At 30.7% G+C, this 13,808-nt stretch overlaps 1 protein-coding gene across 4 annotated transcripts in view; it reads right to left on the bottom strand.

Moving 5' to 3' along the window:
• LOC131078850 (protein CHUP1, chloroplastic) overlaps nt 1-13,104 on the bottom strand; it is a 79,244-nt gene extending 66,140 nt beyond the window's left edge. Inside the window, exons 1-6 of one of the 4 annotated variants that reach the window (XM_058016652.2) lie at nt 12,575-13,104; nt 12,322-12,440; nt 12,017-12,124; nt 1,388-1,541; nt 1,079-1,164; nt 101-859 (exon numbers count right to left, since the gene is read on the bottom strand). In XM_058016652.2, coding sequence (XP_057872635.1) covers nt 101-859; nt 1,079-1,164; nt 1,388-1,484 — 942 coding nt within the window. In that variant the 5' untranslated portion in view covers nt 1,485-1,541; nt 12,017-12,124; nt 12,322-12,440; nt 12,575-13,104. Of the gene's footprint in view, nt 1-100; nt 860-1,078; nt 1,171-1,387; nt 1,542-2,683; nt 3,260-12,016; nt 12,125-12,321; nt 12,441-12,574 lie in introns of those variants that run through there. The other 3 variants (XM_058016648.2, XM_058016649.2, XM_058016651.2) reach the window with 3 other exon arrangements.
• Nucleotides 13,105-13,808: the final 704 nt, after the last annotated feature.

The following is a 13,808-nucleotide window of genomic DNA, read 5'->3' as shown; positions in this document are numbered from 1 at the left end:
AAAGGTTGGTTTAAGTATCAACATGAAATAAATGCAGAATAAACAAACAAGAACAAGGTGTAAATTTGCACAAGGAAACAATAGTTTAGAGAAAAGCTACCTCTGTCATCTTGGAAAGTGTAGCAATCTTTGCCTCGCAGGCATCTAATTTCACTGTCAGCTCCCGTTTCTCATGTTGCAACTCTTTATTGGCCCTCCTTAATTCCACCACTTCCACATCCAATTCTTTCAGATGATGTAGTTTCTTCTCAATGCCAAAATCCTTTTTAGATGCTTCCTTCTCTTTTGCTTGAAGGCTAGCAACTTGTTGCTTGAGCATAAGAAGCTGTTCTTTTGTTTGTCCAGAATCCATTTGAATCTGCTTCTGAAGCTCTTTGATTCTTGTCCTAGCCACCTCAAGCTCCTTTTTTGTTGCGGCAATAGCTACTTCTTCTTCCATTTTCTTCTTTTGGGTTTCCAAAGAATTAATTCTGAGCTTGAGCATGTCAATTTCCACTACTTTTATTTGAAGCTGTCTTTGCAGCTCTCCAATGCTCGTTTGCTGCTCTCTCATACCATAATATTCAAGCAATTCTCCTTCAAGCTTTACTTCCCTTTCTTCCAACTCCTTGACCAGATTCCTTAATCTCTCAAGCTCAACCGAGTTACTCTCCATTGTAGCTTCATATGATAATTTTGATAAGCTATCTTTCTCAGATATCCGCCTCGGAAGACTTCCCTCTTCTGATTGAAACTCCAAACTGCTTGAGAAGAGGTCTTCAAATTCAGGCAAGAGAATTTGTTCTCCATCGGAAAAGCTCTTACAACTCATAGTAGGACTCATAACATGATTAACTCTTTTGACTTCCTCTTCTTCCTCCTGCACAAAAGGCCATTGACTAATTGATACACCGCAGAGTGAAAAATTAAGCGAACTTAGGAAAAGGCAAAAACAAATGGGGACATTCTAATCTTTACAAGCCACTACTAAAAGTCTATTTCAGATAGGGTAAGTTAGAAACAAATTTTCTAATAAAGATACGAAATTATAGTTGCTTTTCATAAAGCATGGATTATAATTCCGTGGTGAATACCATACTTGCTCTTCCTGTGTTGAATCAACATCAGCATATGCACATAATTCTTTCTCGTGCTCATTTTGATGTTTGTTCCCATCTCCGTGCCCTGACTCTGTATCATAAGAATAAATCAGAAACCAATCTTAACAGCTTTGACAATAAGTAGAATCTTATTAAGAGATCAGCCAATGCTTTAATGAATTATTTTGAATTGACTTCTAAAGTTGAACTTTAAAACAACAGCTAAACTTAATCAATATCGTTCACCATGTCGAAACTTCAATAAGACAATTTTTCATGTATGCAGAATAGAGAATTGAAGTCAGTACCAGCAGATGTAACTTTACTCTGTTTCTTGCTTTGGAACCGCTGAAATGTGTAAGCTGCAACTGATACAGTGGCCGCAAGGCCTATCCTCACTAACATAAATATATTTTTTCTTTACCTCTCAATCATAATCCACAGGCTATTCAGCTGTATTTCCTGGAAACAATACAAAATTTCAAGTTCCTCGATCAACTAGTAGAATACTTTATATGCAAGAAATAGTCATATCAACAATGAAAGAATTTGAATCTTGTTATGAGTAATATATTGCTCACTTTGAATTACAAAAACAGAAACAAAAAACTGCATGAAAGAAAACTACGGTGGAAATTTTATTTTCCAATTCAGTCAATGCAGCTCTGATGCAAAAAATGCTTCACATCTTACCATGAAAACTTAGTAAACATAAGATTTTCCTTTAGTGAACAGACAATAATTGGATATATTGGAAGATTACACACGTATTTAGGTGTGTTTACGAGTTCTATTTTACCCTCATATATTCTAAAGATCCCTTATTTATGTCTCCTACAGCTAATTTTAAGAAAGCCTTTTTAAGTTTGAAGAATCTTCGAAGAATTCTCAAATTAGCATTAATTTAGAAATGTTATTCTATCTCCTATATAGATTTTATAGCATTTTTAGAAAATTTGGCAAATTATTTTTTTTAAAGAATGTGAAACGCTCTTGTCAAACGTTTTATTGCCAATATTTTATGGGGTAAACAAGGCGAAAATAGCTCACTGGTAACATAAACTGAAGCTATCCATTCTATCCTACAACTGTTTAAATAATAAATTACTCTTTCTGTATAAGGCACATGATGTAGATGCATAATAGTAGTGAGCTTGGACACTAGGTCTGGTGTTCCACGGTGATGAGGTTCTCTGTTACGGCCTCATTCTGGGATCTGGAAGCATTCGTCAATATACAATTTTGTTTTTTTTATAATCTATCTGATAATTTAAAAAGAATTATTTAAATGACATCCTACAGATTACAGAATCGAACCGAAGACATTAATAGAACTAAGCAGTGAATATTTTATGAACTAATTTCCATTGATTGGTCAAAAAGTTTCAAATTAGATTCCCTCATTAGTAATGTATTTTAAAAACATTCAATAAAATGAAGAAAAAGTCATTAGATTGGTGAAAATATACTTTCATATTTTCTTGAACGTAAGAGATTCCCTGCCATCGTAGTTAAACAAAACTCCAAAAGGGGAAGCATCAAATATGGAATCAGATTTAAGGCTAAATGGTTTTAAATATTCACTTAACACATTCGGTCCTTACCTAGAATTTGCCCATCAATAACCGTTTCACGCCATTAAAATTTCCATTTCTCCACTGTACAAAAACCGCCAATCCAATACCGTTGAACAGCAACGTTTCGGCAATGTTTGTGAAATTGCCGCTTCGCACTGACAAACTGCCGTGGCATGAATAGTTATTCTCGCGAAGTTTCATTTTGCAGCTGTTTTCGGCAGAAAAAAAATAACCGCCAGATTTAAGGTAAATGACTACTAAAACCAACAAGTTTTTCAAGGCAGGGATTTAAGACCACTGTGGCCCCGTATGTAACAATAGCAATGGGGCCAGATTTGGGGGCATGCGAGAAGTTTAGGAAGGGCTGGCAACTGGTAGAAACTGAGTGCGCCCAAAACAAAATAAACCCCGTGGAAACAACATAAACTTAAGCCGCCTGGTTTTAATGCAGGAAATATATGCGGGAAACAGTGTAATGTGGGAAACAGTGTAATGTGGGAAAACAGGATTAAGACAGAAATAAATGTGAGTAGTTTTAGAGCGGGAAATATACACGAGGAATGTAGAAAACACTTAATGTATTGACCCACCTTATGCCTTATGTCGGAAGAACTGAGGGGCCAGTCATTATTTCTTCTGCGATTTCCTATTTTAGGGGCAACAAATGCGTAGGTGGTTTTGCTATTCTTTGTTTGTACTTTGTAAATTTATAAAGTTTTATTAAAATTTTGGTAGGTGAGTTCTTACCAGCAGCTACAAAGCATTTTTATTTTGGGCATTGAGGAACGTGGGTATTCCTGGATTATGTGGAATTATTCTATTTTTTTCTCGTATCCACTAACAATATATACAGCTGCTGAATGAATTTGACAGTCGACTTTCTGCGATGTAATTTTTTTTGTGATTAGGGGAAAGGATTCAGTAGTTGACCATGTACCAATTGTTGTGAGAGTTGTTAAGTAAGCTGTTGTAAAAAAATCGGAGTGATTTGAAATTTCCAAGTAGGATTTTGAGAAGTGCAAAGTTAGGGTGCACAACTACTAGGTCCTTTCCCCTAGTTGGGTTAAATTAAAAGAAGTGATGATTATCATTAAATTCAAATTCTTTGAGGGTCATAAATAAGAAATGTCACATGGTATTACGAATTGATTATTTCTTTTCCTTAATTTATTTGTGTTTCTTAATGGATAGTAAAAATAATTATGTAGGTTTGATATAAAATAGTGTAAAAAAATTATCCTTCAAATATAAACAGATATCTTATTTAAAAACTCTTATATTAAAAAAAAAAATTAATAGAAATTTTGACTCTCTGTCAGTAATCTCATTCGTATGATTCAATTTTACTAATATTTTAATTATATTTATGAAAAAAAATACTTAAATACAATTATATGTCTATTTTATTTAGGTCATATATGCAACCACAAAATCTATGAGAAACAAATACACACTTACATCATAAATAGCATTACAATATATTATAAATATACATAGAATTATCAAAAACCAATATAGATAGTAAATTTGTGTATATGTTATATATTTGTATGCATGGTTATGGCATACACATTCGCGTGTTTTATTAATAGTAGTATAATTTATTTTGAAACTTGGTCGATGTGTGTGACTTGATTTGTTTCAATTTATTGGTGAAGTCTTTGTTTGCTACTTGTGATTGAGAAGATAATGATATACTCTAGAAAAATAGTCTTGATTTATAATTTTGAGAGTAATAGGAGATTAGAAAATAAAGCTTAGCATATATTTCTCCACAAATATTAAGCAATAACATGTCTAATTACTAGCAACTAAAGTATCTTGTAAACTTATTCCAAGTAAGGCTTCTTTCTAACACAAGTGACAATTAAAAGTAGTAAGAATTCTCTTAAAAAAAAATAAACAATGATTTTTAGCAAATTCACAATTCCAAAAATGTGTTTCACAATCTCATCCAAATAACAAAAAAAGGACATTTAATTGGTCGAACAATTATTTCAACAAATAATGCAATTTAAAATTTTCAAGAAAACATTTAAACATTTTCATTAAGTTTGAATTTTTTAAAATTTATGCACTTTGACCTGGTATTTATGATTGATCTTGAACTTTCATTTAATGTTAATATGAGGAACTAAATGTAGCTTGGGTAGAAGAAGGAGATTGATATGTTTTAAGGGAAAGAATTGGAATTGTCTAGATAAAAGATAATGTAATCCATGAAGAAATTGCATGGCACTAGAGTGGATAATTTGATTATCAAAATAAGGGGACCAAATATTGCACATTATTAAAAAATTGTTCAAAGTTATTATTCGAACTAAAATATTCTTCGATGAATTGACAAAGAGAGTAAATTACAATGAAGATAAATCTCATATACCAAAATATTATTAATGCCTTTTCGTGAACAATTTATATGCTATTTTAGGAAAGTCGATGACCAAAGGCTTCTCATGGTTTGGTATACTTATTCCACCAAATCAAGGAAGTAGTAAAGCTAAGAACATGATATAATGAAGGCTCTTTCCAAATCAATATTTAATATACTTATTGCCAAGATTTCATAATGGATTGTATGGGAAAGGAAATTTTAATCTAAAAACCAATTAATATTATAATGAGTCTTTAAACATAGTTATAATGGTTTTACCTTACCAAAACATTCTATGGTTTATCACCTTTAATAGCTCTAGTAATCCATTTAGTAATCAAACACATTCCTTCGATTTTGGAATCTAAAATTCCTTGTTCTCATTTGGACTTAGGTTAGATCCTAGTTAGATGCAATATGACCAACAGGTGGCTCTAAAACTAGCAATATCATCCCACTTTTCCCAAAAGAAATACCAAATCAATTCACAAAAATATTTATATTATATTTTATTAAATGAAAAATACTTGATGGCAAGAAATATTCTATTTCTCACTTGGTCTCTCAATAAAATAGTGGAATTTGTTGCATTGATTGAATAGTTTGTTCTTAATCTTGTACCATTTTGATCTATAAGAGATGATCCTAGACCAATGGAATGGCAAGATATTGAGTTATTTTTTTATACGTTTGATTTGTTTTCAATTTTTTGGAATCTACGAAGGGATGCAACTAACTAGATCATTAATAATTTTCCTAATGAGCTATCTAATATTTTGACACATAACAATCAAAATCTAGAATGTTGATGATTGTTTCTAGTCATATCTTTGAGTTTTATAAAAATAACATTGAGTTATCATAACAAATGTGAATTAATGACATTCTATGGAAGAGAGATACTAAATGTTATTTTTAATTTATTGAATCTTTGCAATCAATAAGTCAAAACATTAGTAATGAGAACACGTGTATGTGAAGGGTGAAATGGGATAACCTTTTTTGGTGGAGCATTATAGAGATAAATATTCAAATCTTGTGTTATTTACCATAAGGTAGTCATTGGCATCTTTGAAGAGAAATTGAACTTAAGTACAAGAATTGGGTTCAAATCCCACTCATTGCATTATTTTGAGAATGAAATTCTAGTGGATCTTATCATAGTTTTTATCAAAATATGGTTTTATTGGTAATGCATTTTAACTTAATTATTGAGCCTATTAGTTTCTAGGTATGCCCAAAAAAGCCAAAGCATGTGCAAAGGGTATATCTCCCACTATGAATCTTGGTTGTTCTAGTATTGCTATACCATGAGCCACTAGCTCATTTCAAACATAACTAAAGTATTGGTAATAATACTATAAGAAATGTTTAATAGTGTAATACAACACTGGTCAAAATGGTGTCTCGTATCTCCCCTTGGGAAGAAGTTTGACTAGACTTTTATTGATGCTTGGGCTTAGGGATCCCATTTCAAATGTTTATATAATGTCATTTTAATTTGTATACTAAGAAATTTTTTGTATTTGTTTTATATAAAGACTTGAAGTAATGAATAATAAGGATTTTAGTAGCCTTCAATATAGCCTTCTAAGGTTTTAATGCAATCTTGCTTCATCTTGTTGAGATGTTAAGATAAGAGACTCAAAAAAAAATTAGTTGTTGTTAAGGTTTAAGGAATTTGAAAGTTTTAAAATTAAACCAATTGGATATTTATTTGTATTATATTATTCGTTAAGCTATGCATGTAACTACTTTTTTTATGAGTTGTTTACAATTTTTTTCATCTTTAGTTAAGCTCAAGTAGGGGTTAGAAAAAATATCTTCTCTAAAAAGCTAATAAAGTGTAACAAGCTCACTTTTACATTTGCGTAAGCAACCAAGGTGTGAGGGGTAGCTTTTTTCCTCCCAAATAAAGACTTGTCTAGAATTTTCTTCTTTTTAATATGCAATTAGGTAATTTTAGTGAGGTCTACATAAATCCGCCCTTAAATAGATCACTTACATTACATGATAACTATTTTAATAGATTTTACTTTTAAGAATAGTCATCTCATATACTAGAAGGTACCATGTACTACATGTAATGTGGTCACATATATTATAATCAAGTTCAAATTGTGAGCGCAATTAGAGTAAAATGATGATATGCATCATGTAGCATACCACACGCATTATATATCTTAAAAGAGACTTTTGTTTCCCTCAAAGGAACTAAAAAATTCCTTTTAGTTAGATAGTATCTTTGAATTTTATCAAAATATAGCAAAAATTACTAAATTGTCCATTATTTACACATTAAATTTGCTAAGCATTCATGCTCTTAAATGTATTATTTTTTATGGTTATCATATAGAACTTTTGTATCCCTGTTTTATCGAAGAGTAGGAACATATAATTACATTGATAATGGCAAGCTTCATTTTCCATGTTGTTACAAGATTAGAACTTAGGCTTCCCTTATGTTTAAGGTGTCTCACTTAAAACTATGTGACCTTCAACTACCTTTAGGATGCCTTCCATAGTTATTTTTATTATTCAAAGAAGCAATCTTCATGGTACATGAGAGGATAACTTGGGGAAGCTACACAAACCTCCTTCTTTAAAATATACCATTTTCCCTAGGTATATATAATGTGTTTCTTTTGAGCCAAGAGCCTAGGTCCCTTGTTTTTTTTCCTCTCCATCATTGCTTACAAAATTAAACACTACTCAGCCCTTCCTCAAGTCCCCTTTATTGATAGGGTGATTTCTTATTAGCTTGATAAATTTTGGTCTTCATATCCAAATGTGTACATGTCTAAGAATTGTTAATGTAAGAAAAAAAATTCATGTATGAGCCTAGTCTATTAGACTAATATCAATTTTTTCCCCATATGTACTAGGTTTGAAATAAAATAGTTAACTAGTGTATATTTACATTCAACCCCTCATGGGACTTTATCTCTAGTATAGGCTCACTAGTATGAATATTATTTGGAATTTTCATAAAATCCATAACTAAGGATCACTTGGTAGAATATAAATAAAAAATTGCAAAGATAATCCATCCTTACTAGTAGATTCTGGTGATAATATTGTTATTAGTGCATCTTTATCAAACATGAAAATCGTTAAACCTACCTTGATTGAGTGAGGCCACAAATAGGGGATCTCGTCCCAGACATGAACACATTGCATTAATGTGAATGCCTACAATCGAAATATCCCAACCAAGGTTTGAACCTTGGTGGCTACAACAATAATGTCATGGTTTCACCATTACACTGTTTGACGAATGGCATTGTTAGTATATATTATATCTATGGATTGTTTGATGAAGGTTAGTAATAGGGGCCCCACCCCTCTGCATCATGCAAAAATATTGATCTATATAATATGCTTTCCCAAGGGAGATACTATTAGAATTACAATTCTCCTACCTATACTCCAACTTGAAAATATAACCTTTTATTTCCTCTTATAGGGAAACCAATCCTCATCTCCAACTCCCTCTTATACTTCTAACTTGAACATTAAATCTTCTTTTGATTCATTAGCATGCTTTTATGAAATTGAATGCCTCACCTCCTACAAGGCCCTCACCTTCTAACTCTTCAAGTACAAGGCAATATTCTCTAGTGAGATCCTCCAGCTTGAAAAATGTACCATTTATCTCCTCCTATAAGACAACTCCTCCTCAAGTTTTATCCTTTTTCCATACATCTCATGTGCACCACCAACATCACCTATAAGACTATTACTCTATATATAAGTTGATTTGAGGATTAACTCTTTAATATGCCTATCAACACTAAGATGTCACTTGGAGAGACTTGAACTTTGACCCCAATATGAGAACCAAGTGATTCTACTACTTGATTACAACCCTTTTGAAAATAGTGAACTATTTTATGTTATCATATATGCATTATATACACATAGGATAATATTGCTTAGATTCTCCTAGTGTAGGTGTAATCTCTCACACTGAGAGGTGTTTACTTAGTTTGGTAACTAGATATATATATATTTTTACTTATGTTTTTCTTAATCAATATCTCATGATTTTTTAGCCCGACTTTAGCTAGGCGAGTCTACAAATGAGGGACGTTATCTTTGACATGAACACACAACAATAACATCAATATTCTAAACTTGCAAGCACATTAGCCCATGAACATACCTACCTAATGTGGGTTTGGAGCACCAATTTACTTGAAATGAATGTTTAATGATGTCTACACAAAGGTTAAAACCTGTGAGCGTGCAATAGATCAGTGAGGGCACAATCATAATGGCCTAGCGGGGATTTAAACCTTGGTAGATACAACAACAATGCCATGAATGTTATTTAGCAAGTGATTTTTTAATTAGAATTATTAGTTACTTAATAGATTACTCACTTTGAGTGTTTATTTTTAGTTGAGATTCCACTCTTGTCTATATAAACAATTTAAGAAATCGACCTTTCACTTTATACATGAATCATCTTATGTAAAAAAAAACTTTTTTACAAAGCTTCTTGACTTCTTATATAGATAAGGTCACCCATTTTATCAATTAGAAGGTCCATATTAATAAAAAGAAAATAAAAAATAGCAATTGAAAAGATTTTTTTCAATCTAATGATTGTTCACAATCATAATTATCTTTCTAGAAATTGTAACTTCTCTAAGAAAAATTAGCTAAGTTTTGTTCCAAAAATTTAACTCACACAAAGCAATATATTCTATGAGCTTAGTATTTTTTTAGAATATTGAAATGTTATTAATAGTATTTTCCACCCTTTTAAGATACAAATTCCTTCTATCAAAATCTTATTAAAAGCATTTTTTAATTCAATTTGAATGCACATATCATAATATAGGATGCTTTTTAATTCAATTTGAACTTGATTAATATATGCAATAGGCTTTCACCAAAAATTTGGTAGAAATATATATCTTTTTAGGATCCATTTGGTAGTCTATAATATTCATAAATTTTATATAGAGAAATTTTTTATTCTAATAGAAAATTCAAAAATTCAAGTTTGGAATATTTGAAAAGTTATAATGAAGTCTCAAAATTTTTATTGTTAAATAATCTATGGATGGGATTTAAATGTGAGTTTTGGTATGTAAAATATATCGTCCAAAAATCATTCATCCAAAAGAAAAATAAGAATTGAAACTTTCTCTAGTTATAATAAACATATAAATTTTCATTTGTAACAACTAAATTATGGTGTCTAATATTTCTACCTTGTTCTTTAATAATATAACCCAAAAAATACCAATATGAAAATAGACCACCAAATAAAAGTTTCTTGAAAAGTTCACCACCATTGGTCTCTCTAGAGAGAGAGAGAGAGAGAGAGAGAGAGTCTCCAATACATACATGTTTGTGTTTTGTATGTATTGTTTTCTTTGGGGTGACTAAGTTATCATGTTTTTATACTATAAACTTTACATTTTCGTGTATCAAATCAATTTTTAAAGTTGTGGAGGCTAATTTATGGTAGACAAAGTAAATATTATATAATAAAAAAATAATTTTAAATCTTTGTTGCTAACATTCTACAAACAAGTGAGCTATATTAGTAATCTTTTAATTAATATATTTTATGGTTTTCTCATAATTTATGCATACATATAAAAAGATTATTAATATGGTAGAAATCTATATTTTCAAAATAATAAATGAAGTATTTAAACGAAGTCTAAAATGAAAAAAATATATAATATTAAAATAATCTTCGAAATACATATAAACCAAACTATAATAGTAGACTCTAAGAATTATATCGGATTATTATTCTTCTATCCTACATGTCTATGAAAGAAGTTGAATAATGGGATGAAATAAGAGTGTTGTTTGATGAACTCTCTATTGTTTGATGATCTTGTATGCTTACACATTCATTAGATCTCTTAAATATATAAATTATCTTAAATATAACCTAAAATTAAAGATAATATAGATTAGAAGAAAATATTTAAAAATTAAAAATCTCATAAATAATTAAAATGGAATATTTTATCTATATTATATAAACTAATATTGAATGAAAAACTAAAAAACATATGAACTTCTAAAAACAATAAAAGAAATAGTATTTCATAATATTATCTAAAAATTTGGAAATTGTAAAAATATGAATAGAACATAATAATATGCCCCCTAGTTCTTACCCATCCCCATAATAAAACAGAGATGATAGAGACAAAAATGTGAGTAGTCGATTCTTTTATAGTGGAAAGAGAAAATGTGACTTACAGCTAGCAGTGGCCATGATGATAGAGACAAAAATGTGAGTAGTCGATTCTTTTATAGTGGAAAGAGAAAATGTGACTTACAGCTAGCAGTGGCCATGGCCAATGATTGGTAACCTTTGTCTTACATATTGGCTGTTTGTGCGGGGAAAGTTAGATTTTGGTGTGATTCAATATAAAATGTATGCACTGTTCGGGTGGGCTCACTTAAAACAGCTAATTATAATGTACTGTAAAGTATGATTGTACTGATACAAAATGCATACATGGAGAGTCTGGATTGAAAGCCATGTAAATAATATCAGATTGAGAAGACGTTTGGCTTTCCCTGCACCTCCCGACATATTTGTTTATTAACTAAGGAATCAGATCTCAGAACCTACAGCCAGATACTTCCCTTTATTCGGTAACACGACTTAAAATTTCAGAAAGATTCACTTCCTATAAAAAAAAAAAAATTATAGTTTGATAACTCAAAGAAAGAAAACTCTACCGAAGAATTTATGTATCTTAATTCAGCCATTAAAATCTTTTACCAGAAGCTCTTTCATTCATTTACTTCGAAAGCTCAATAACTCAACAAAAATAAAGATAATTATTCAGAAAAAAATTATGTAAAGATTTTCTGACCAATCGATAACGCAGGGTATTACCTATATTTCAAAGTTCACTATTAATTTGAAAAAACTTATTCTGAAATTGGCGTCTGTCTAACATAAAAATATGTGGATGAAGCTTCCCATTACTCACCGAGCATGGATTTTCTGGTAAGCATACAATTTATGCCAGAATTTGATAATTTGAACTGGAAATTTGAAAATACGCTCAATATCTCTACAATTGAACCGGAAACATTACCTGAAAAAAAATAAAAATTTAAAAAGTTTGAGCACCAAATCTGAGGCCACGAACAGATTGAATTAGACGAAAGCCTTAAAATAATTTCAAAAAAATTAAATAGTTCCATTTCACTTGAAATTTTCAATTCCTACCTAGTTCTAAAATTTCCGTCTATCTAACGTAAAAACATGTGGATGAAGCTTTTCATTACTCACCGAGCGTGAATTTACTTGAAAGCAAACAATTTATGCCGGAATTTAAAGCTTGAACTGGAAATTTGAAAATACGCTCAAAATCTCTACAATTGAACCGGAAATATTACCGGAACAATTACCTGAAAAAAAAATTTAACAAAAAAAGTTGAACACCAAATTTGGGGCCATGAACGGAGTGAATTAGACGAATGCCTTAAATAATTTCATAAATATTTAAAAATAGTTAAATTTCACTTGAATATTTCAGTTCTACCTATAATTTATCTGCCAAAACCGCTTTTAGTCGCTAAAGCTCACCATCCACAACCGCTTAAGCCAATCCGAAACCGGAAAAAAGTAAAATAAGACGCTGGAACAAACAGTCGCTCTGCACTAAGCAACTGCTCTCTGCATACAGTGTTGTGCAGCAATGCTTTCATTTTGCAACAGCAAAAATTTACCTCCATTCTTAATCAGAAGACGAATATATTGCCAAATTCTCAACGGAATAGTTCTTGCAAAGATGGACCTCAGAAGAAATGTGTGGCTACTCTGAGGCCGAAAATAGTAGATAAGAATTGAGCCAAATTTGCTGACAGCCTAGAAGCCAAAGCAGGATTAAGGAGACAGTCAAGGAGGACCAGTAGAAATTGGAAATACCTAACTGAACGGAAAAAAATAACAAAAAACAAATTCAATCAAATAAACCAGAGCTCCAGAGCTCGTTTTCAACGCGTTGTTGTGAACTACCAATCCATTCGTTGTGGGGAGTGGGACACATAAATTGTAGGTCAGTGAAGTGACAAATTTTGTTCTGGGCACCACAGAATTTTCCTACACAAGGTTATCCTATCCTATTCGTTTTTGTTTTTTTTTGTACTCTTTCTAATCGAAGCAATTTATTTTTATATTCTAGTATCTTTTTGTACGAGCCTTTTGAGATAATCCTTGTATTATCTATACTTTGTGTGGCCCTAGGTGTCTTTTAGAAGTGTTTCTTTTGCTTCAAAGTGCTTATTCCATTACTCATTAAAAGAAAAAATAGATTTGATTTGTTTTTAATTGTCTTAAGAAAAATAATAATAAATAAATATATTCATTGAAATCATTTACCTCAAAAAAAATCTCATTAAATTATATTATAATTTAATGAGATTTTTTTGAGGTAAATGATTTCAATGAGTATATTTATTTATTATTAATTTTCTTAAGACAATTAAAAACAAATCAAATCTATTTTTTCTTTTAAAAATAAATCAATTCAATTTTTACGTGGGTTTGCTTTATTAGTCTTCCGAGACTAATTTAATTAATTTAACTTCTAAAGTTGTGTGAAATATTTATGCTATAGTTTATCCTATAGTTTCAGTAATTTATTTATTAATATCTTTTTTCTCTCAATTTGTCTTTTTAGCAATCCATCTAAATGAAATATCTTGGAATTCCGAAGCAAGACTAGAAAACAAACCACATAGAATTAAGTGTTGTCATTTCTAAACTCTAATGCA

The sequence above is a fragment of the Cryptomeria japonica genome, chromosome 2 (assembly GCF_030272615.1).
Source record: "Cryptomeria japonica chromosome 2, Sugi_1.0, whole genome shotgun sequence".
Lineage (NCBI taxonomy): Eukaryota > Viridiplantae > Streptophyta > Pinopsida > Cupressales > Cupressaceae > Cryptomeria > Cryptomeria japonica.
This window is presented reverse-complemented; position numbering and strand designations above follow the sequence as displayed.